Source organism: Oryx dammah, unplaced genomic scaffold (assembly GCF_014754425.2).
Source record: "Oryx dammah isolate SB20612 unplaced genomic scaffold, SCBI_Odam_1.1 HiC_scaffold_29, whole genome shotgun sequence".
Taxonomy (NCBI): Eukaryota; Metazoa; Chordata; class Mammalia; order Artiodactyla; family Bovidae; genus Oryx; species Oryx dammah.
The window spans coordinates 21,823,647-21,849,007 of record NW_024070213.1 but is presented as its reverse complement, the minus strand read 5'-3'; the positions used below and the strand labels follow the sequence as shown (position 1 = coordinate 21,849,007).

General features: G+C 41.9%; 2 protein-coding genes across 2 annotated transcripts in view; both read left to right on the top strand.

The window, feature by feature from the left end:
* HEBP1 (heme binding protein 1) overlaps positions 1-25,361 on the top strand; it is a 39,999-nt gene that overhangs the window by 6,276 nt on the left and 8,362 nt on the right. Inside the window, exons 2-3 of the mRNA XM_040235223.1 lie at positions 17,630-17,768; positions 20,497-20,677. Of these exons, the coding sequence (XP_040091157.1) occupies positions 17,630-17,768; positions 20,497-20,677 (320 nt within the window). The remainder of the gene's footprint in view (positions 1-17,629; positions 17,769-20,496; positions 20,678-25,361) is intronic.
* LOC120858875 (cytochrome c oxidase subunit 7A2, mitochondrial-like) lies at positions 6,888-7,351 on the top strand. Its single transcript, XM_040235224.1, has one exon. The coding sequence runs from the start codon at positions 6,958-6,960 to the stop codon at positions 7,207-7,209; it is 252 nt and encodes an 83-aa protein (XP_040091158.1). The 5' UTR covers positions 6,888-6,957; the 3' UTR covers positions 7,210-7,351.

The following is a 25,361-nucleotide window of genomic DNA, read 5'->3' as shown; positions in this document are numbered from 1 at the left end:
TGTGAAATGTCCAGTCTAAGTCCCAAGTCCTTCGGTGCTCTCAGCAAGATTTCAGATGTCCCATTGTTTAGGCCCAGTCTGTTTATTGAGGACGATTTGAGGGCGAAAAGGTGTCATTTTGCCATCAAGCCAGCCAAGGAGTCCTTTTCACGGAAGCGTTTCATTGAACTGTTTGTTGGTAATCTTCTATGCTACTTGAGTAGCACAGTCACAAATAGTGCTGTTAATATTATCTGAGCAGTTAGATACCCACATACCTTGGGGTCCCCAATCAACAATGGTGTAATTGGCCATAAACATTAATTTCTCTGATTTAGCTTGACATTTATCTCAATAAACAGGAGTATGTTTAAAGTCTTTATAAGTAAACCCCTTACATTTTAACTTTTGTCCTTTTCCTAGAGTTTTGGTAGTTTTGACACGGCTTTTATAAAAGGATAGGGCAGTAAACAGTCCAAGCAATGTGTGGAAGTTCCTTTTTTGGAGGCAGCACGAAAGCCCATGTTTGTCGATTAACATTAATACATAATTTTATTGGGCCCATGCATAAAGGAAGGATTTCATAGCCTAGAGAAATGTTAATTAGTCTTCCTTCTTCCTCAGGATGAGAGGGCTCCTCCAAGCTCCAAGGAGGGGGCATACGTGTCGAGTCATTAGTGGATACGATTGGTCCTATATCCGTCCATTCTATAGTTCAGTTCAGTTCAGTCGCTCAGTCGTGTCCGACTCTTTGCGACACCATGAATCGCAGCATGCCAGGCCTCCCTGTCCATCACCATCTCCCGGAGTTCACTCAGACTCACATCCATCGAGTCCGTGATGCCATCCAGCCATCTCATCCTCGGTCGTCCCCTTCTCCTCCTGCCCACAATCCCTCCCAGCATCAGAGTCTTTTCCAATGAGTCAACCCTTCACATGAGGTGGCCAAAGTACTGGAGCTTCAGCTTTAGCATCATTCCCTCCAAAGAAATCCCAGGGCTGATCTCCTTTAGAATGGACTGGTTGTATCTCCTTGCAGTCCAAGGGACTCTCAAGAGTCTTCTCCAACACCACAGCTCAAAAGCATCGATTCTTCGGCACTCAGCCTTCTTCACAGTCCAACTCTCACATCCATACATGACCACTGGAAAAACCATAGCCTTGACTAGACAGGCCTTAGTCGGCAAAGTAATGTCTGCTTTTGAATATACTATCTAGGTTGGTCATAACTTTTCTTCCAAGGAGTAAGCGTCTTTTAATTTCATGGCTGCAGTCACCATCTGCAGTGATTTTGGAGCCCCAAAAAATAAAGTCTGACACTGTTTCTGCTGTTTCCCCATCTATTTCCCATGAAGTGATGGGACCAGATGCTATGATCTTAGTTTTCTGAATGTTGAGCTTTAAGCCAACTTTTTCGCTCTCCTCTTTCACTTTCATCTAGAGGCATTTTAGCTCCTCTTCACTTTCTGCCATAAGGGTGGTGTCATCTGCATATTTGAGGTTATTGATATTTCTCCCGGCAATCTTGATTCCAGCTTGTGTTTCTTCCAGTCCAGCGTTTCTCATGATGTACTCTGCATATAAGTTAAATAAGCAGGGTGACAATATACAGCCTTGATGCACTCCTATTCCTATTTGGAACCAGTCTGTTGTTCCATGTCCAGTTCTAACTGTTGCTTCCTGACCTGCATACAGATTTCTCAAGAGGCAGGTCAGGTGGTCTGGTATTCCCATCTCTTTCCTAATTTTCCACTGTTTCTTGTGATCCACACAGTCAAAGGCTTTGGCATAGTCAATAAAGCAGAAATAGATGTTTTTCTGGAACTCTCTTGCTTTTTCCATGGTCCAGCAGATGTTGGCAATTTGATCTCTGGTTCCTCTGCCTTTTCTAAAACCAGCTTGAACATCAGGGAGTTCACAGTTCACGTATTGCTGAAGCCTGGCTTGGAGAATTTTGAGTATTACTTTACTAGCGTGTGAGATGAGTGCAATCGTGCGGTAGTTTGAACATTCTTTGGCATTTCCTTTCTTTGGGATTGGAATGAAAACCGATCTTTTCCAGTCCTGTGGCCACTGCTGAGTTTTCCAAATTTGCTGGCATATTGAGTGCAGCACTTTCACAGCAACATCTTTCAGGATTTGAACCAGCTCAACTGGAATTCTATCACCTCCACTAGCTTTGTTCATAGTGATGCTTTCTAAGGCCCACTTGACTTCACATTTCAAGATGTCTGGCTCTAGATTAGTGATCACATCATCATGATTATCTGGGTCATGAAGATAACCTATAATAAAAGGGGGGGGTTAAGTATATAAGCCCAATAAGTGTGATCAATCAAGTCAGCCTGAGCGGGGGAAGCAAAAGCAAGCATAGCGACAAAAATATTTTCAGAATTCCGAGGCATTCCCTGTTCAGACATCAGATTTTCAGCTTGATTAGTAAGGGTTTTTAGTCTGTCCCCAAGTAGGGAGATCATGATGTCATGATGTCGAGTGCGGCATTTTTTGGAAACTTTTATTTATTTATTTATTTTTAATTTTACTCTACAATACTGTATTGGTTTTGCCACACATCAACATGAATCCGCCACGGGTGTACATGTGTTCCCAATCCTGAACCCCCTCCCACCTTCCTCCCCATACCATCTCTCTGGGTCATCCCAGTGCACCAGCCCCAAGCATCCTGAAAGTGAAAGTGAAGTAGCTCAGTCGTGTCTCTTTGCAACCCCGTGGACTGTAGCCTACCAGACTCCTCCCTCCATGGGATTCTCCAGGCAAGAATACTGGAGTGGGTTGCCATTTCCTTTCCTGCATCAAACCTAGACTGGCGATTCATTTCTTATATGATATTATACATGTTTCAATGCCATTCTTTTGAAGCCACCATGGCTTGTTTTGGAATTTCTTCCTCTTGGGGTTTTTGTTGTTTCGTCTCTAGTTTGAATGCTGGGGCCCCCTTAGGTTGAATCCTCTGAAGAGGAAGCCATGTGAATTTGTTGGATCCATCTGGAGAAATAGAAGCATACCCTTTTCCCTGTAAGATTAGTTTCTTAGATTTCCATTGATTAGTTAACCCGTCTTGATACCAAATGGGCAAAGGAAGGGAGGTGTCCTTCAGTGTCTCGAAATGTTTTTCTGCTTTTGTCAAAATACCTCCTTGTGGTACGTTTAAAAAATTTAAAACAAATAAAGCTATATAACAATAGTTATAGAAAGAAAGGAAAGCAATAATGATGAAAACATTCCTAGGAAATATTTCAGTCCAAAAAGAAGTCATCTAGAGATCTGTTTGGGGACTGGTATTTGGCTGTGGTTTTGAAGTAATGAGTTGATTTCCTCCTCATTCAGTATATACATTTTTCCTGATATAAAAAGAAATAGGATCTGACTGTGTTTTAAGTGGTTTGTGTTATTTGGGGCAAAGGATTAGGAGCAAACACTCAAACATTTTTCCTAAGTGAAATTACTGAAAAGCTGATGCAGAACAGCTTGACAAATGAAATGCTGCTCACATCCAGATACCTGACCTTGTCCCCGGAAAAGAAAGGCATCCTGGCAGCTGTTGAATCTCTCTGTTCAGTGTGTTAAGGAAGATGATTATACTTTCAAGACGGACCTGAAAAGAAGGTGAATATTTTGCACTTTTGACACTCTTAGGAACAAATACCTTATTTGGCAAATGGTGTATTTTTCATGTTGTTTTTGTTTTGTATTGTGAACCAGGCACTGAAGTTGATGTTATTTTAAGAATCTTACAGACTGGAAACAGAAATAAAGCTATATTAACAATAGTTATAGACTTAAAGAATATATTGTGTTGGAATCTAGTAAAGTCTCCTCTGGATAAGGAAGATAAAAGTATTCCTGTGTATTTCCTTTATTTAATTATTTATTTGTAGTTTTAGTGTGTAATGTGTTTGTTTAATTATGTCTTGTGTTTGTGGATTATAAGGAATGTTTATAATCTGTTTAATAGAGAATGAATGGGAAAATTGTTTGAATTGCTTATAAATATAGGCAGGGCCATTGTCTGTTTTTATAGAATTAGGTGTTCTCATTATTGTAAAGAAAGCTATCAGGTGGGTTATAACATGTCGTGTAGTTTCACCTTGGAGAGCTGTGGCCCCTATAAACCACAGAATTTGTATTGATCGAGACCATGTAAGAAGGAAGAGGAAGAAAGTTCAGGGGAATGAGTTACATCCATTTGCCATAAAATTTTCTTTCTTTTGTCATAAACCTTTTTTATATTTTTGTATTCATCATTTTATTTGCCATTTCTTATATCTTTTTATTAAAAGCATATATCTTACTTTTCTTTAGCAACTATGAAGTATCTTGTATGTTAGCATTTTATAGATTGGTGAATATATGTATTATATTATACATTATAATATACATTTATTCTTATATAAGTATATATTTATATTTATATATATTTATTAATAGTTTAAAATATCTAGTTTTTCTGTAAGGAAAACTTTTTGTAAGAGAAAGTTAGTGTTCAGTAATTAATGTTTTAAAATCTTACTTTATTTGGAAATGACTTAGCTATTTAATAAACTTTTATCATTTAGTTTATCATTTCTAAAATATAATTATTTTTAATAGAGTTTATCTAAAAGTTTTCATCTCATTTATATATTTACATATATATAAAGAGTTACCTTTTTGTTGACAAATTTAGTTTACCTTAAACCTAGGCATAATAAAAGTATTATATAATGTTGATGGCTTAGGACATGTCTTAATTAGATTAGCAAACAATTATATTTCAATTATATTTATATTTAAATAAACATATTTAATAGTGAATATTTTTCAGTTCACATGAACTTGAATTTAAGTAGAGCTCATTAATTTCATATTATCCAAAAACAAAGACATATAGTGAGACATAGATAATTTTAGATAGACAGGCATAGTTTTCTGCTTGAAATTTAAAATATCCTTTTTTTTTTTTTTAGTTCCACCAATTTGTTTATGGCTGGAGTCCTAGATAGAGTGGGCTGTATATCCCAAGGACATGATAAGAGTTAACTTTAGGTTTTTTTCTTAAGCCTGTTTTTGTTTCCCAGGCAGAATTGGAGTTCCAAAACAGTATTTTAACAAGTTAACCTTTTCCTAACTGCATGTGTAAGAAGAACCGGTTTTGCAAATTCAAAAAAGATTTTATTTTAACCAGTTTTCTCTGGAGTCTAAAGAATATGGCTACTCAGTGTCAAAAATATCATTTCTCCCTTTTGCTGTTACAGTATATTAATGATATATGCAGGAGGGAATTGCTGTCACATTGGATGTTAAGTCTTGGCTACAAAAATTTGACAAATAGTAGGACTGTTAAGCATACTGAGGTAACACAGTCTATTGAAATCTTTTATGAGGCCCGATATGATTAGGATAAGGGAGAGAGTAAGTGAATCTCTCCCAGTCTAAAGGGTATAAAGGTATATTTAAAAGCAATCTTGTAAATCAGTAATAATACTGTGCCAGTTTTGAGGAATAGTAGTAGGTGGTGGGATCCCTGGTTGTAATGCACCCATAGGTTTCATAGATGCATTGTTTTCTAAGATCTGTTAAGAGATGCCATTTGTTAGATTTCTTTTTTATAACAAAAATAGGAGAATTCCAAGGAAAGCAAGACTCCTCAATATGTTTTAATTCTAATTGTGTGTTTATAACCAGTAACGCTGAAGAAGCTGAAGTTGAAAGGTTCTATGAAGACCTACAAGACCTTTTAGAACTAACACCCCAAAAAGATGTTCTTTTCATTATAGGGGACTGGAATGCAAACCTAGGAAGTCAAGAAGCACCTGGGGTAACAGGCAAATTTGGCCTTGGAATACGGAATGAAGCAGGGCAAAGGTTAATAGAGTTTTGCCAAGAGAATGCACTGGTCATAGCAAACACCCTCTTCCAACAACACAAGAGAAGAATCTACACATGGACATCATCAGATGGTCAACACCGAAATCAGATTGATTATATTCTTTGCAGCCAAAGATGGAGAAGCTCTATACAGTCAACAAAAACAAGACCAGGAGCTGACTGTGGCTCAGATCGTGAACACCTTATTACCAAATTCAGACTGAAATTGAAGAAAGTAGGGAAAACGACTGGACCATTCAGGTATGACCTAAATCAAATCCCTATGATTATACAGAGGAAGTGAGAAATACATTTAAGGGACTAGATCTGATAGATAGAGTGCCTGATGAACTATGGATGGAGGTTTGTGACATTGTACAGGAGACAGGGATCAATACCATCCCCATGGAAAAGAAATGCAAAAAAGCAAAATGGCTGTCTGGGCAGGCCTTACAAATAGCTGTGAAAAGAAGTGAAAAACAAAGGAGAAAAGGAAAGATATACCCATTTGAATGCAGAGTTCCAAAGAATAGCAAGGAGAGATAAGAAAGCTTTCCTCAGTGATCAATGCAAAGAAATAGAGGAAAACAGTAGAATGGGAAAGACTAGAGATCTCTTCAAAAAAATTAGAGATACCGAGGGAACATTTCATGCAAAGATGGGCTCCATAAAGGACAGAAATGGTATGGACTTAACAGAAGCAGAAGATATTAAGAAGAGGTGGCAAGAATACACAGAAGAACTGTACCAAAAAGATCTTCATGACCCAGATAATCACGATGGTGTAATCACTCACCTAGAGCCAGACATCCTGGAATGTGAAGTCAAGTGAGTCTTAGAAAGCATCACTACGAACAAAACTAGTGGAGGTGATGGAATTCCAGTTGAGCTATTTCAAATCCTGGAAGATGATGCTGTGAAAGTGCTGCACTTAATATGCCAGCAAATTTAGAAAACTCAGCAGTGGCCACAGGACTGGAAAAGGTCAGGTTTCATTCCAATCCCAAAGAAAGGCAATGCCAAAGAATGCTCAGAGTTCCGGTTCCAGCGTGGGGCGTTCTCGTTGCTGGTGGTCAGTTGCCACGGTTGGTGGGCAGTAACTGAGCCAAGATGCTGCGGAATCTTCTGGCTTTCCGTCAGATTGCTAAGAGGACTATAAGTACTGCTTCACGCAGGCAGTTTGAAAATAAGTTTCCAGAGAAACAAAAGCTGTTTCAGGAGGATAATGGAATTCCAGTGCATCTGAAGGGTGGGATAGCTGATGCCCTCCTGTATAGAGCCACCATGATTCTTACAGTTGGTGGAACGGCATATGCCATGTATGAACTGGCTGTGGCTTCATTTCCCAAGAAGCAGGATTGACTTCAGTTTATCCTCCCAGCAGTCAGTTGGTTCAGTTCCATTCAGCTCTCTGTGGACCAGTAATCTGATACATAACTGAGTTCTTTGGGGATCAATATTTATTGACTTGTATTAGCTGCCACCAATAAAGCAGTCTTTACCACGAAAAAAAAAAACAAAAAAACAAAGAATGCTCAAACTACCGCACAGTTGCACTCATCTCACATGCTAGTAAAGTAATGCTCAAAATTCTCCAAGCCAGGCTTCAGCAATACGTGAACCGTGAACTTCCAGATGTTCAAGCTAGTTTTAGAAAAGGCAGAGGAACCAGAGATCAAATTGCCAACATCTGCTGGATCATCAAAAAAGCAAGAGAGTTCCAGAAAAACATATGTTTCTGCTTCATTGACTATGCCAAAGCCTTTGACTGTGTGGATCACAATAAACTGTGGAAAATTCTGAGAGATGGGAATACCAGACCACCTGACCTGGTTTCTTTCTTGAGAAACCTGTATGCAGGTCAGGAAGCAACAGTTAGAACTAGACATGAAACAACAGACTGGTTCCAAATAGGAAAAGGAGTATGTCAAGGCTGTATATTGTCATCTTGCTTATTTAACTTACATGCAGAGTACATCATGAGAAACACTGGGCTTTAAGAAGCACAAGCTGGAATCAAGATTGCCAGGAGAAATATCAATAACCTCAGATATGCAGATGACACCACCCTTATGGCAGAAAGTGAAGAGGAACTAAGAGCCTCTTGATGAAAGTGAAAGAGGAGAGTGAAAAAGTTGGTTTAAAGCTCACCATTCAGAAAATGAAGATCATGGCATCTGGTCCCATCACCTCATGGCAAATAGATGGGGAAATGGTGGAAACAGTGTCAGACTTTATTTTTTGGGGCTCCAAAATCACTGCAGATGGTGACTGCAGCCATGAAATTAAAAGACGCTTACTCCTTAGAAGGAAAGTTATGACTAATCTAGACAGCATATTCAAAAGCAGAGACATTACTTTGCCAGTAAAGGTCCATCTAGTCAAGGCTATGGTTTTTCCTGTGGTCATGTATGGATGTGAGAGTTGGACTGTGGAGAAAGCTGATCACCGAAGAATTGATGCTTTTGGACTGTGGTGTTGGAGAAGACTCTTGAGAGTCCCATGGACTGCAAGGAGATCCAACCAGTCCATCCCAAAGGAGATCAGTCCTGGGTATTCTTTGGAAGGACTGATGCTAAAGCTGAAACTCCAACACTTTGGCCACGTCATGTGAAGAGTTGACTCATTGGAAAAGACTCTGATGCTGGGAGGGATTGTGGGCAGGAGGAGAAGGGGACGGCAGAGGATGAGATGGCTGGATGGCATCACCGACTTAATGGATGTGAGTTTGAGTGAACTCCGGGAGTTGGTGATGGACAGGGAGGCTTGGTGTGCTGCAGTTCATGAGGTTGCAAAGAGTCAGACACAACTGAGCGACTGAACTGAACTGAACTGAACTGATTCAGATACCAATGATGTCGTAAGGATTTTTTTGATCTGTATTGCTGAATCTGCCTGTCCATACATTATTAGAGGAGTTAATAGAAATGTAAGGTAATAGAAATAATTGAGCAGTTTTGTCCCCCTTTTTAAATTGTCATAGAATCTGTGATGACATCTTAATTTGAATCTCTCCTTTATAATCTGAATCAATTATTCCAGGGTGAATAGTAATTCCCTTAGAAGTCAAACTAGACTGGCCAAGTAAAAGACCAAGGGTTTGTAGGGGCAGGGGTCCAAAAAGTCCAGTAGGTATTTTAGAAGGGACTACTGGAGGGTAAAGGAAAAAATCATTTAAGGCTGGTATATCGACAGCAGGGAAATTATACAATTTGCCCCTGGTTTTTGTTGAAGGGGACTGGGAGGGTCCCCTACTTGAAGTTTCCTGAAATAGGTTTTCTTTCAATATCAAATTTAGATTTACAATCTTTGGCCCAACGCATTCTTCTGTGGCTGCAAGGGCAAATTTTTGTAGGTTTTTTTTATTAGCCTTCTTAGGGCAGTCCCTTTTTAAATGGTATTTATCTCCACATGTAAAGCATCTTTGATTTTCCTTTCTAAAGGTAGCAGCCATTGTCTCAGCTAGCATTTGCACCTTTTGAGTTTCTGAGTTTAGATAGTAACAAGCCTTCAAATAATCAGTAATAGTCCCAGTCTCATGAATTGGAAAGATAGCTTTTTGGCATTTCTGATTTGTATTCTCTTAAGCAAGTAATTTCTCTAGCTGGTTTTTTGTTTTTTTTTGTTTTTTTTTTTTTGGTTTCTTCTCCGATTACAGTACGGGAAATAGCAATTTCTAATCTAGCTGAAAAATCAGCGTAACTTTCATTAAGTCCTTGTAATATTTTAGTGTAGCTGCCTGTAGGTTCTCCTTGAGGAGTAATTCGATCCCAAGCTTCAAGGGCTACTGTTTTTCATTGTTCATGCAATAAGGGAGGGCATTGTGTTTGAGCTTCTATGGTATCAAATTGTCCGGTGCCAGTTAACATTTCAAAAATAATTTGGTTTTGGGGACTGCCAGCTCGAGCATTGCCAGTTTTGCCAGTTTTGTTCTCAAAAAACCTCTTAGGAGAGTCGTTATTAGAATGATTCAGTTCAGTTCAGTTCAGTCACTCAGTCGTGTCCAACTCTGCGACCCCGTGAATCGCAGCACGCCAGGCCTCCCTGTCCATCACCAGCTCCCGGAGTTCACAAAGGAAGACTTCTGGATTCGTACCTGCTGACAGAGGAGGAGAATTTGGAGCAGCCAGGGCAGGGCTAGTAGGAAAATTTTGAAATATTTTATGTTGTTCTAATTGGGCCTTTTGTAAAGTTTCATCATCTAATTCATATTCATGCAATAAGTGTTCTGTCTGTTATCAGACATCGTGATGGCTAGAATTTACCTTGAAATGACAGAATTACAGCTTTAATGAGAGCCCATAGGGGCCAGAAATCAACTGGAATATTTTTTCCCTGCCTCGTGGCTCGTTCAACATTTTCTTTGACCTGATGCCAAAATTGTAAGTCAAAATGCCTCTATCAGGGAACCAAGGATTACATTTAACCACTGTTTGAAAGCAAGCCTCTTTTCATTGGCGCAAAACCAAAAGTCCGTGACCTTTAAACAAATGGTGAAGTAAAGTAGAGAAATGATGGGGCTTTCTAGCCATTTGATCCGTGTCTTAGTACTTACCGACCTCAATAGGTCCTGACCTCAATAAGCCTGGAGTCACTCTGCCCAAAATGCCACATATGCCAGTGTCCCTGTTCTGGGCGCCACTTATTGGGGTCCTTTAATGGCCCAGAACCTGGTGGTCCAGAGTTGACGATAAGAAAGTGAAAGAGAGCCAGAGGGAGGGAGAGAGAGAGAGAGAGGAAGAAAGAAAGAAAGAAAGACACGGGGACCCAAACTCTGATGGAGCAAAGGTGCTTTAATGATCTTTCTGTGAGTATATATAGGCTGTTGTTCAAGAAATTTCTTTCGACAATGATAAAGATCAGAAAACCAAACGTATAGCAACCGTTACCAAGGGAGCAAGGGATTAATAATGGTCACAAGGTCAGGAGACAATCCATATCTCAAGAAAGGGGATGGAGACTAAGCAGTTTTGTCGTAAAGAGAATGTTTACTGAAGGAGATTCAAGCCTGTCTCACATAATGACCCCAGTCCTGGGAGCAGCTTACTGTTCAACTAGTTTCTGATGACAGAAACTGATAGGGAACAGAGGATTTGTGAGAAACAGCACGTAGGAATCCTCCTGTTAAACATTCCCTGACAGGGTGGCAAGGGGAAAAACCAGCCTTGCAAAGGATCTTGCAGATCTTATAGCAAGAGGCATTCTTTCAACATCTCTGTCTGGGACTTGACTACAGTTCCCACTGAATGTTGAAAACTGGTGTTTGTGGCCACTGGCTGAAATCCTCATCTAGTAACTGGGAGCATGAGCTAGCTGAATGTGGGGCCAGGAAGGGTCATTATTTTGTTCCGTGTAGCCAGGAAAGGCACTGAAGGCATTAACTTTGAAGAACCAAATGTGCTAACACTGTTAACTTAGATGCTTTATTTTCTGCAGAAATAGAGAGAACCTATTTAAATTCAGCTCGCTGGAGAACCAGAGTAGTTGGATAATATCCATCTCTCAAACCTGAATTTTCATAGTGATCCAGGGGTTCAGGTGAGATGTTGTAGACATAGATGCTGTGAAAACAGGGGGTACCTGTTGGAGAACCTCCTTCAGACAATGTGATACAGGCTTTCTCCAAGACACATAGAGTTAGGCTAAGTGCTCATTCTCCAGCCATCTATGGTTGCCGAATTCCTTGTCATTAGAGTAAAGCCAGGTTTCACCCCTACAGCCTCTTTTTCCACAAATCCTTATAGAGACCCTGCTATATATATTAAAGACAGGGTCCTCGATGCTGAGAAATAACAGTGGTAAACAATGCAGACAGTCCCTGACCCCATGGGGCTTATGGTTGCCAGTAGAAATTAAACATGTTATTATTTCATTACAATTTCCATTGTAATTATATTCCAGTGTTGCTCAGTTGCTAAGTCATGTTGGACTCTTTGTGACCCCATGGACTGCAGCATGCCAGGCTTCCCTGTCCTTCACTATCTCCCAGAGTTTGGTCAAATTCATGTCCATTGAGTCAGTGATGCTATCTAACCATCTCATCCTCTGTCGCCACCTTCCGCTTTTGCCTTCAATCTTTCTCAACATCAGGGTCTTTTTCAGTGACTCGAATCCCCTTCAGGGATCAGAGCCTTGTCATGGCGAAGGGACTTGCATGACTCAGTGAAGCTATGAGTCATGCTGTGACCCAAGACAGACAGGTCATAATGAAGAGTTCTGACAAAACACGGCCCACTGGAGGTGTAAAAGGCAAACCATTCCAGTATTCTTGCCGTGAGAACTCCAAGAACAAAGGCAAAATATCATGGGGCATCTGTTTTAAACTGGGATCCTCTCTGAGGAAGTGACTTTTTAGGTGGAGACCTGTTGGATGAGTAGGAGTTCATCACTCAGAGAAAGGAAGGGAATCCACCAGGCAGAGGGAGAGGCGGGTACAGAGGCTCTGCAGGAATGACCTGCATTGACAAAAACAGCAGAAGGCCAATGAGGAGGTGCTCTAGCGTGGCTGGCGAGGTAGGTGGACACTCGGTGGTGCCTGAGCCATCACAGGAAAGAGCTTGGTGAATGACAGCTTTTAGGTGGGGGATTCATGAACATGATTAATGTATACAGAATGCTCTGTATACATCCCCTGGTGGTGCAGGTGGCAAGGAATCCGCCTGCAATGCAGGAGACTCAGGAGACTTGGGTTCGATTTCTGGGTCAGGAAGATCTGGAGGAGCACGTGGCAACCCACTCCAGTGTTCTTGCCTGGAGAATCACATGGACAGAGGAGCCTGGCGGAGTGCAGTCCTTGGGGTTGCATAGAGTCAGACACGACTGAGCACACAGCAGCATAAGTATACGTTCCCTGGGCAACACAACCTCATTCACAGCTTTGGTTACCCCTCTGCTGATGCGTCCCATCTGAGCCAGGCCCTGGCTGAGCTCCAGGCCTGTTTGTCCAACTATACAGTGGACTGCTTGCTTGTAATAAGAGGCAAATGAACTGATGGATTTGTAAGCACCCTTCCAGCTCTTACTGGAGAGAGCTGGTCATTGGTTTCTCCATTTGCAAGAGAAGGAATTGCATTGAATGACTTTTGATGCCCTTGATCTGAGTTTGACACAGGCCTACAAATGTCAGTCAGAAATACCTACCTCTGTACCTAAACAGAGAGGCTGAAAAATACTCCCTTCATCCCCCATGGAGCATACAGCCTTGTGACAAGTGTTAAACCACTGAGTGAAAGTCGCTCAGTTGTGTCTGACTCTTTGTGACCCCATGGACTATACAATCCATGGAATTCTTTAGGCCAAAATACTGGAGTGGGTAGCCTTTCCCTTCTCCAGTGGATCTTTCTGACCCAGGAACTATACTGGGGTCTCCTGCATTACAGGCAGATTCTTTACCAACTGAGCTATCGGGAAAGCCCCGAAGACCAGAGTCTGGGGCTTTAAATTGTGGTTCCTAGTTTCAAATGCTTAGCAGCTGTATGTTGTTGTTGTTCAGTCACTAAATCATGTCTGACTCTTTGTGACCCCATGAACTGCAGCATGCCAGGCCTCCCTGTCCATCACCAACTCCCGGAGTCCATCCAAACCCATGTCCATCAAGTTAGTGATGCTCCAACCATCTCATCCTCTGTCGTCCCCTTCTCCTCCTGCCCCCAATCTTTCCCAGCATCAGGGTCTTTTCAAATGAGTCAGCTCTTCGCATCAGATGGCCAAAGTATTGGAGTTTCAGCTTCAACATCAGTCCTTCCAATGAACACCCAGGACTGATCGCCTTTAGGATGGACTGGTTGGATCTCCTTGCAGTCCAAGGGACTCTCAAGAGTCTTCTCCAACACCACAGTTCAAAAGCATCAATTCTTTGGCCCTCATCTTTCTTTATAGTCCAGCTCTCATATCCATACATGACCACTGGAAAAACCATAGCCTTGACTAGACCGACCTTTGTTGGCAAAGTAATGTCTCTGCTTTTGAATATGCTATCTAGGTTGGTCATAACTTTCCTTCCAAGGAGTAAGTGTCTTTTAATTTCATGGCTGCAGTCACCATCTGCAGTGATTTTGGAGCCCAGAAAAATAAAGTCTGACACTGTTTCCACTGTTTCCCCATCTATTTGCCATGAGGTGATGGGACCAGATGCCATGATCTTCGTTTTCTGAATGGTGAGCTTTAAGCCAACTTTTTCACTCTCCTCTTCCACTTTCATCAAGAGGCTCTTTAGTTCTTCTTCACTTTCTGCTATAAGGGTGGTGTCATCTGCATGTCTGAGGTTATTGATATTTCTCCTGGCAATCTTGATTCCAGCTTGTGCTTCTTAAAGCCCAGCATTTCTCATGATGTACTCTGCATATAAGTTAAATAAGCAGGGTGACAATATACAGCCTTGATGCACTCCTTTTCCTATTTGGAACCAGTCTGTTGTTCCATGTCCAGTTCTAACTGTTGCTTCCTGACCTGCACACAGGTTTCTCAAGGAAAAGGCTTTGGCATATCCACACAGTCAAAGGCTTTGGCATAGTCAATAAACCAGAAATAGATGGTTTTTCTGGAACTTCCCTGCTTTTTTGATGATCCAGCAGATGTTGGCAATTTGATCTCTGGTTCCTCTGCCTTTCCTAAAACCAGCTTGAACATCTGGAAGTTCACAGTTCACATATTGCTGAAGCCTGACTTGGAGAATTTTAAGCATCACTTTACTAGCGTGTGAGATGAGTACAATTGTGCAGTAGTTTGAGCATTCTTTGGCATTGCCTTTCTTTGGGATTGGAATGAACACCGACCTTTTGCAGTCCTGTGGCCACTGCTGAGTTTTCCAAACTTGCTGGCATATTGAGTGTAGCACTTTCACAGCGTCATTTTTCAGGACTTGAAATAGCTCAACTGGAATTCCATCATCTCCACTAGCTTTGTTCGTAGTGATGCTTCCTAAGGCCCACTTGACTTCACATTCCAGGATGTCTGGCTTTAGGTGATTATCTGGGTCATGAAGATCTTTTTCGTACAGTTCTCCTGTGTGTTCTTGCCACCTCTTCTTAATATCTTCTGCTTCTGTTAGGTCCCTACCAATTCTGTCTTTTATTGTGCCCATCTTTGCATAAAATATTACCTTGGTATCTCTAATTTTCTTGAAGAGATCTCTAGTCTTTCCCATTCTGTTGTTTTCCTCTATTTCTTTGCATTGATCACTGAGGAAGGCTTTCTTATCTCTCCTTGCTATTCTTTGGAACTCTGCATTCAGATGCTTATATCTTTCCTTTTTTCCTTTGCTTTTCTCTTCCCTTCTTTTCACAGCTGTTTGTAAGGCCTCCTCAGACAGCCATTTTGCTTTTTTGCATTTCTTTTGCTTGGGGATGGTCTTGATTCCTGTCTCCTGTACAATGTCACAAACCTCCATCCATAGTTCATCAGGCACTCTGTCTATCAGATCTAGTCCCTTAAATCTATTTCTCATTTCCACTGTATAGTCATAAGAGATTTGATTTAGTTCATACCTGAATGGCCTAGTGGTTTTCCCTACTTTCTTCAATTTCAGTCTGAATTTGGCAATAAGGAGTTCATGATCTGAGCCACAGTCACCTCCCAGTCTTGTTTTTGCTGACTGTATAGAGCTTCTCCATCTTTGGCTGCAAAGAATATAATCAATCTGATTTCAGTGTTGAAAAAAATATATATATATATGTCTGAATCATTTTGTGTACACTTGAAACTAACACAACATTGTAAATTGACTATACTCCAATTAAAAAAAGAAAAGGCATGTATCATCATGCATCCAGTCCATAAGGGTAAAGTGTTAATTTGTGAAACTTTGCTTCAGACACATGTCCATGATAGGGCATGATGTAAAAATGGATTTCTTGTTCTGGATTGTGTTTTTTTTAGTTTGAAAGCACTGCTTTACTGTATGTTTGGGAATGCAGAATTATATCGTGTTTGCGTGTGTGTGCTCAGTCTTGTCGGACTCTTTGCATCCCCATGGACTGTAGCCCTCCAGGCTCTTCTGTCCATGGGACTCTGCAGGCAAGAATGAATACTGGAGTGGGTTGTCATTTCCTTCTCTGGGGGATCTTCCCAACCCAGGGGTTGAACCGATGTCTTAGGTCTCCTGCATTGGCAGGCACGTTCTTTACCAGTTGGGCCACCAGGGAAGCCCAAGTCATAATGAGACGTCAAAGGGCAAGGAGGAGGAAGAGGGCTGGAGGAGAGCTGTGCGGGTCTGTAGGGTAAAGATGATGACTTGAGCACACAGAGACTCAATGCAGGAGGAGATCACTGCCAAGGAGGAAGTTTTGAAGGGGAAGTGACAGCGCAGCTGATTTCTCAGGCAATGTGCTTAGTGAGCCGGGCAGGGAAGAGGAGTCGTGACTGGGAGCACAGTGCGAACAGAGCTATTCTGATTCTTCTTGAAAGGCAGTCCTGCTGCTAGATTGAGGCTACTCTTGGGGCCTCAGAGTTTTGTGGGATTGTCATTGTAGTTGTTTGTTTCCTCCTTTGTCATTTTGTTTTCTCTTTCCCTGTGTGCATGCGTGCTCAGTCACAAAGTCATATCCAACTATGTGTGACCCCGTGGACTGTTGCATGCCAGGCTCCTCTGTTCATGGAATTGTCCCGGCAAGAAAACCAGAGTGGGTTGCCATTTCCTCCTCCAGGGGTCTTCCCAACCCAGAGATCAAACCCTGGTCGCCTGTGTCTCCTGCATTGGTCGGCAGATTCTTTACCCTTGAGCCACCTGGGAAGTCCTCTCTTTTCCTAGATCTCTTATTATCCAGATGTTGGATCGCTTGGCTTGATCCTTTTCCTTTTCTGTTTTCTACATCTTTGCCTTTTTACTTGACTTTCTAAAATATTTCCTTCAATTTTATCTTCCAACCTTTCTACCGAATTTTTTTCACCTCTGTTATATTTTTAATTTCCCAGAGCTCTTTGATCTCAGACCATTCTGTTTTTACAGCATTCTGGGGCTGTTCTGGGTGGTTTGGGATGTAGTATCTTCTATTATTTCTCTGAGAATGTTGATTATATGAAGTTTCATGTTCTTGATAAGGCATGATGTAAAAATATTTCTTGTTATGGATTGTGATTTTCTTTTTAAGTTTGAAGGCACTGCTTTACAATATGGCAAAGGGTGAAACCAGGCCAATCCCACAAAACTCTGAGGCCCCAAGACTAGCCTCAATCTAGTAGCAAGGCTGTAATTCAAGAAGAATCAGAGTAATTCAGTTCACACTGCACTCCCAGACGTGACTTCTCTTCCCAGCCCGTCTCACTAAGCGACACCCCCGTGCCCCTGAGAAATCAGCTGCCCTGTCACTTCCTCCCAAATCCTTCCTCCTTGGTATCAGTCCACTCTCTGCTGTCTCTAGGTCTGTAAGAACTCTCAGAGTCTATATCTTATGGTCCTTCATACTCTGGCCTGTCCCTTCCACTGTCACCAGAGTTGGGCTCATTATGGAAAGTTCCTTAGCAGCTTGTGCCTCTTGTAACTGGACCTTTACTGCTTGTAGGGGCTTCCCTGGTGGCTCAGATGGTAAAGAATCTGCCTGCAATGTGGGAGACCTAGGATCAATCTCTGAGTCAGGAAGATCCCCTGGAGAAAGGAATAGCTACCCATACCAGTTTTCTTTCTTTTTTTTTTTTCATACCAGTTTTCTTGTCTGGAGAATTCCCTGGACAGAGGCTACAGTCCCCTGGGTCACAGAGTCAGACACGACTGAGTGACTAACACTTGGAGAGTCATCACAGGTTGCTCCCTTACACCTCTTCAGTGCTGTGCTTTCTCTGCCTCCAGGGAGATGTCTTCTACGAGGAGAGGGCCTGTGAAGGCGGGAAGTTTGCCACGGTGGAAGTGACAGATAAGCCTGTGGATGAGGCTCTGAGGGAGGCAATGCCGAAAGTCATGAAGTATGTGGGAGGCTCCAATGATAAGGGTGAGTGTCCCTGAAGGATGGGCTCTGGTCACCCGGGCCAGTGCTGCAGCCTCACGTCATCGATGGAAAACACAGGAAGGGGACCCCAAGATGCCTGTCGCTACCTGTTTTGGTGTCATGTGACCTTGCTGCGCCGTGGGCAGGGGGGCTCTGGGGAGACCCACTGACCTCATGCCCGCCCAGTAGCACTGACTTCATGCTTCTCTCCCCTGTATGAAGACACACACTTTGTTTGTTTGTTTGTTATTTTTTTAACCTTACAGTGCTTATCTTTGGATTGGTGAACTGGGTAAGGTGTGTCCATGGTAAGCCAGGCCACAGAACAAAGCCAACCTCTGACTTGAGACCCGGCCGAAAATCTCGTCAGCCCCCGAGTAGCCCAGATTCTATGGGGTTCTGAAGATCAGTGAGTGATGAGTGTGGCTGGTCTAAGAGCCTGAGAGTTCTTAGTCCCCTTCTTAAACATTTGACAGTCCATGAGGATTCCCTGGTGGTCCAGTGGTTAGTACTTAGTGCTCTCACTGCTGGGGTCCAAGATTTGATCCCTGGTCAGGGAACTAAGACCCTGCAAGCCACGTGGCATGGTTTAATAATAATAATAAGACCTGGTACTCCATGCTGGCTGCCTCCCTGTTTATATGATAAAATGAGAGGCCCAAAGTTTCAGTGTAGCTGTTTGCATGTAAACCATATTTAAATAGGACTTTAACACTTAAGGGCTTCCCTTGTGGCTCAGCTGGTAAAGAATACACCCACAATGTGGGAGACCTAGGTTCAATTCCTGGGTTGGGAAGATCCCCTGGAGAAGGAAAAGGCTACCCACTCAAGTATTCTGGCCTGGAGAATTCCATGGACTGTATAGTCCATGGGGTCACAAAGAGTCGGACATGACTGAGCGACTTTCATTTAACTCTTAAGCTCTCTAGCTTGACCTGCACTTTAGAATCAGTACAAACCCAAAATGGTTCAGAATACAAGATGAAAAAAAAATGTATTTAATATTTAGGATATATCTCAAGTTGATAAATGAGAAAGAAGCTCGTATCAAGCCTAGTAATATTTGCTAGTTAAGTTGCTTGGTCAGTCGTGTCCAACTCTTTGTGACCCCATGGACTGTAGCCCACCAGGCTCCTCCATCCATGGGATTCTCCAGGCAAGAATACTGGAGTGGGTTGCCATTTCCTTCTCCGTAATATTTGCTAGAACCAAAGAAATCAGGCTTTGGACATAAGTCAACCAGTAGGACACGAAGAAGTCTTTTCCTTCTTAACACTGTCATAAATTTTCTTCAGAAGAAAAATATGTGTAAAAGTTATAAATTCATCAAACATTTTTGAAAATAACAAAACAGCACCCCAGTCCATCTTTTCTAATGTAATCATTGTCATCTTTGAATGTATTTTCAGGGCTTTTTAATAGGTTTTTTAAATGTAATCATAATAGCATCTTCCCTGGTGGCTCAGATGGTAAAGAATCTGCCCACAATGCAGGAGACCCAGGTTCAATCCCTGGGTCGGGAAGATCCCTTGAAGTAGAAAATAGCAACCCACTCCAGTATGCTTGTCTGGAGAATTCCATAGACAGAGGAGCCTAATGGCCTACAGTTCATGGAGTTGCAAAGAGTCGGGCATGACTGAGTGACTCACACACAATATGTAATCGTAGTGTTTGTGCAATATATCCTGTTTCTGTTCCTTATTTCATAATTATTTTCCATTGTAGCTAACTAGTCCTAAGCATGACTATTCATAGCTAAATTGTATTGCATCATGTGCCTATAATTTACTTAGACATATTCCTCTTTTGAACATATCTCATGTTTTCACAGTTATAAATTCTGCTGCAAGGAAAAATCCTATTCCCTAAATAGCCTTTTTCATATTTTAGATTATTTCATTAAAATCAACAATTATGACTTCTCTGGTAGTATAGTGGTTAAGAATCTGCTTGCCAATGCAGGCAAGTGGGGTGCCATGGGGCAGCTAAGCCCGTGCACAGCAGCTGCTGCAGCTCGTGTGCCCAGAGCCCATGCTGTGCAACAAGAGAACCCACTGCAATGAGAAGCCCGAGAATTGCCACTAGAGAGCAGCCCCCACTCTCTGCACCTAGAGAAAGCCCGTGCACAGCACTGAAGACCCAACACAGCCAAAAATGCAAAATTCAGTAAAATTTTAAAATGAATGAAATCAGCAGTTAGACAGGAAGTACTCTGTTGTTGCTTAATCACTAAGTTGTGTCCGATTCTTTTGCGACCCCATGGACTGTAGCCCACCAGGATCCTCTGTCCATGGGATTTCCCAGGCAAGAATATTGGATTGGGCTGCTGGGGTATCTTCTCCAGGTACCTTCTCCAGGGTATCTTCCCGACCCAGGGGTCAAACATGCATCTCCTGCATTGGCAGGCAGATTCTTTACCACTGTACCACCTGGGAAGTAATTGGGTACTGATATATTTATAGTCTTGATGTATTTATAGTCTTGATATATGTTGCTAAATAATTTTTTTCCAGACAAGTTTGAATCACTACCTTCCTACCTCTAGCATGTAAAATTAAGAGGTACTTTATATGTGTGTGTTGATACATGCTAATCCCTGAAATGCCTATTATAAATTTCAAGAACAACAAATATTGTCTTGAAAGAAGAAGGAGACCAGCAGATGGTCCATGGACCTGAGCAGGTTCTGTCTCTAAAACCCATGTCTCTCTGTGGGGTTTTATGTTTTCAGGACTCGGAATGGGGATGACAGTTCCTATTTCCTTTGCTGTGTTCCCCAGTGACGATGGGAACCTACAGAAGAAATTAAAAGTCTGGTTCCGGATTCCAAACAAGTTTCAAAGCGACCCGCCAGCTCCCAGTGATGACAGCATTAAGATCGAAGACAGGGAAGGCATCACTGTCTATTCCACGTAAGGAGACAATTCTTTGGGCATCCAAGGGTGGCACTTGATTTCCATAATCACTTCTTGAATAATCTGCCATGAACATTTGCATTTAAATTATTTTTTTCCAGTTTTGAGCTGTAACTGATATATAATATTGCATTAAAGTGTACAACATAATGCTTCGATTACATATTTATGAAATGATTACCAATGGAAGTTAGCATCTTTCATTTGGCAAAATTCCAAATCTTTTTCCTGAGATGAGAAATCTTAAGATCCACTCTCTTAGTAACTTTCAAGCATGTAGTACAACATACAGTGTTGCTAACTCTAGTCACTTTGCAGTACCTTATATCCCCAGAGCTAATTTATTTTATAGCAGGATGTTTCTACCTTTTGACCACCTTTACCCATATCTCCCACCCCCTCACCTCCCCACCCTATGGCAACCACCAGTCTGTTCTGTGTGTATATGAGTTCAGATTTTTTTTTTAATTCCACAGATAAGTGAGATAATACAGTATTCCCCTATCTCTGTCTGTCCTATTTCATTTAGCATGATGCCTTCAAAGTTAATCCATGTCATCACAAATGGCAAGATTTCCTTCTTTCTGTGGCTGAATAATATTTCATTGTACATATATTCCACATCTTCTTTATCCATTCATCTGTCTGTTCAGTTCAGTTGAGTCGCTCAGTTGTGTCTGACTCTTTGCGACCCCATGAATCGCAGCACGCCAGGCCTCCCTGTCCATCACCAACTCCCGGAGTTCACTCAGACTCACGTCCATCGAGTCAGTGATGCTATCCAGCCATCTCATCCTCTGTATTCCCCTTCTCCTCCTGCCCCCAATCCCTCCCAGCATCAGAGTCTTTTCCAATGAGTCCACTCTTCGCATGAGGTGGCCAAAGTACTGGAGTTTCAGCTTTAGCATCATTCCTTCCAAAGAACACCCAGGGTTGATCTCCTTCAGAATGGACTGGTTGGATTCCCTTGCAGTCCAAGGGACTCTCAAGAGTCTTCTTGGCTATTGGTAAATTGGCACTTCTTTGAACATAGGGGAGCCACTATCTCTTCAAGTTAGTGGTTTCATTTCCTTCAGATATATACCCAGAAGTGGAATTGCTCGATCATGTGGTTCTATTTTTAATTTTTTTGAGGAACTTCCATACTGTTTTCCATAATGGCTGCACCAATTTACATTCCCACCAGCTTTACACAAGGATTCCCTTTTCTCTACACTTGTTACTTCTTGTGTTTTTCATAGTAGCCATTCTAACAAATGTGAAGTGACATTTCGTTGTGGCTTTGATTTGCATTCCCCTGCTGACTAGTGATGTTGAACACCTTGTTATATACCTTTTGCCCATTTGTATGTCTTCTTTGGAAAAATGTCTATTCAGATCCTCTGCCGATTTTTTTAGTTAGATTGTTTGGAGTTTTTTAGTCTCAAGTTATAGGAGTTTTTAACATATACTGGATATTAACCCATTAATATATATGATTTGCAAATAGTTTCTCCCATTTAACAGTTTGCCTTTTTCCTTTGCTGTGCAGAAGCTTTTTAGTTTGATGTAGTCTCACTTGTTTAGTTTTGCTTCTGTTGCCTGTGTTTTCGGTGTCAAATACCAAAAAAAAACCATCATGGTCAAGACTGGTGTCAAGGAGGCCACCCTCTATGGTTTCTTCTAGGAATTTTACAGTTTCAGGTCTTATGTTCAAGTCTTTTATTTACTTTGAGTTGATTTTTGTGTATGGTGTAAAATAGTGGTCCGGGGACTTGCCTGGTGGTCCATTGGTTAAGTCTCGATGCTTCCATTGCAGGGAACATGGGTTTGATCCCTGGTGGGGGAACTAAGATTCCACATGCCACACAGTGTGGGCAAAAGTTTGAAAAAAAAAAGTGGTCCATTTTCAGTATTTTGTATTTGACTGTCCAGTTTTCCCAACACCATTTATTGAAGAGACTGTCCTTTCCCTGTTGTACATTCTCAGCTCTTTTGTTAAAAATTAGTTGGCCATATATGCATGGGTTTATTTTGGGGCGTTCTATTCTGGTCCATTGATCTATGCATCTGTTTTTATGTCAATATCATACTGTTTTGATTATGATAGCTTTGTAATATAGCCTTGAAAGCAGGAAATGTTATGCCTTCAGCTTTGTTCTTGTTTCTCCAGATTCAGGGTCTTTTGTGGTTCCGTACAAATTTTAAGGTTTATTTCTGTTTAAAAAGAAAATTCCATTGGAATTTTGATAGGGATTGCATTTAATCTGTAGATTGCTTTGAGTTGTATGGACACTTGAACAATATTATTTCTAATCCATGAGCCTAGAATCTTTTAATTTATCTTTGTCTTCTCCAGATTTTCCATTAATGTTTTATAGTTTTGGGTGTAGAAATCTTTCACTTCCTTGGTGAAATTTATTCCTGGGTATTTCGTTCTTTTTGATGCAATTGTAAATGGGATTGTTTCTTAACTTCTCTTTCAAAACTCATTGATGAATTAAGGAAGAAATACTGAGTACTAACAGTTTCTCTCAGAATTTCTTCAGCCTACAGCACACAAACATTTGTGTTGTATCTAAGTAAATGCCTTTATGTGCTGTGTGTGTGCTCAGTTGCTCAGTTGTGTCTGACTCTTTATAATCCCATGGACTATAGTCCACGAGGCTCCTCTGTTCATGGAATTTCCCAAGCAAGAATACTGGACTGGGTTGCCATTTTCTTCTCCAGGGGATCTTCCTGACCCAGGGATCAAAGCCACGTCTCTTGTGTCTTCTGCATCAGTAGGCAGATTCTTTACCACTATGCCACCTGGGAAGCCCAAGTAAATGTCTTTGCCTGTTGCCAAATTGATTTGGATATAGAGAATATCCTCCCAATCCCAGCTGAAGCAGCCACAGCAGAATTCTGGGAGAATCAGAATATCTAGGTCAGTCTGTAGTTTGGGGTCATGAACACCTGGGGAGCATAAGGGGCTGGAGATATCTCTAGCCCCCCTTGAATTCCCCACATTCCCCTTGAATGCCAGATGGGCAGGGAGTGTTATTCATGGTCTGTGGGCTTTTAGCAGGGCACACATGCATACTATTGTTCTGGTCCTAATTCCAGGGCCTCACGTGGGGTCCAGGTCCCTTGACTGTAGAGAACAACAGGTGCATGTGTTTTCATAATTTTATTATTTAGGCCTCAGCCTCTCCTCAGAAGTCAAGTCTCTTCAGGATAATCAGTGACTTCCCATTTGCTAAAATCCTCCTGTGTGACAGGTGTGAAACCATGGACAGACGAGTGAGACCAGGAGTTTCACCAGGGTTCTGCTCTAGAACAACCTCATGAAAAATATATAAATAATCTCCCACTGGACAGTTTTTGTCCACTCCTCAGGTCTCCAGACTTAGTTACTTTTATCTGCCCTGCTCCAGCTCCACCCACAAGGGTGCAGCTTTCAACACTGCTGCTGCTGCTGCTGCTAAGTCGCTTCAGTTGTGTCCGACTCTGTGTAACCCCATAGACAGCAGCCCATAAGGCTCCCCCATCCTTGGCCCTCCAGGCAAGAACACTGGAGTGGGGTTGCCAATTCCTTCTCCAATGCATGAAAGTGAAAAGTGAAAGTGAAGTCGCTCAGTCGTGTCCAACTCTTTGCGACCCCATGGACTGCAGCCTACCAGGCTCCTCCGTACATTAATGCTGAGAATGTAAGCTTGGCGGCTCTGGGCAGTCCTAGACTGGGTGACGCAGAGCCCCCCAGAGGACAAGGTGTGCACTGCAGCTGGACAGCTGGAACTGGAACCTCCAACTCCTACTGCAGTCCTCATTTCAGACTTTCCAGCCTTCACTGCAGAAGCTGCAGAGAAAGCAAACTCTACTTAGAGAATGGCAAGACAGTCTTTTCACATGGCAGGAAGTAAGGTGGGGAAGCGGGGTGCCTGTTGTGCAAAATTTAGGGAGGCGCTCACTCTCACCGTTGTCTAGTACATATAAGGTAGGCCCTGAGAGTGAAAGAAAAGTGGAAGTGTTAAGTCACGCAGTTGTGTCTGACTCTTTGTGACCCCGTGGACTGTAGCCCTCCAGGCTCCTCTGACCATGGAATTTCCCAGACAAGAGTACTAGAGTGGGTTGCCATTTCCTACTCCAGGGGATCTTCCCAACCCAGGGATCAAAACCAAGTTTCCTGCATTGCAAGCGGATTCCTTATCAACTGAGCCAGCAGGAAAGCCCTTGTTAGCCAGAATACTTTGGTAAAGAGAACCTTCCCACATCTACTGTTTGGTTTCCCTAAGACAGAGTCACAGAGAGAAGGCCAGATACCTTCTCTTTAGCTTGATGCCTTCTCTTTATCAGTTTCCAGAATAATGACTTCTTTTCTTAACATCCTCCAAAGGGGAGATAGTGTTTATCTCTGTTTTCTGAGTATCAATACAAATATAAGAATTCAAACATAATTGATGTGTTTCAATTCTTTGCAGTTATTATTCTCATTGATGCTCAAATTGTCCCATCTTTGGCCAGTGAGAGCCTCTGCAAGTTGGTTTCTTGGTCCTTTTGACATGACCCTGGTAATCTCCAGTAGCTTCCTTGGTTATTGGTAGGAAAAGATATTTTAAGCACATCTTAATGTTTCTTGCTCTAGAGCTGAAATTAGCCATTTCGCCAAGGAACCCTGCTACCCTATGGTGGAAAAGGGACTCTTTAAAAGGTAATTTTC

Coding starts and splice junctions, on each gene's coding strand:
- LOC120858875 (XM_040235224.1), top strand. CDS start 6,958: ATGCTGCGGAATCTTCTGGCTTTCCGTCAGATTGCTAAGAGGACTATA.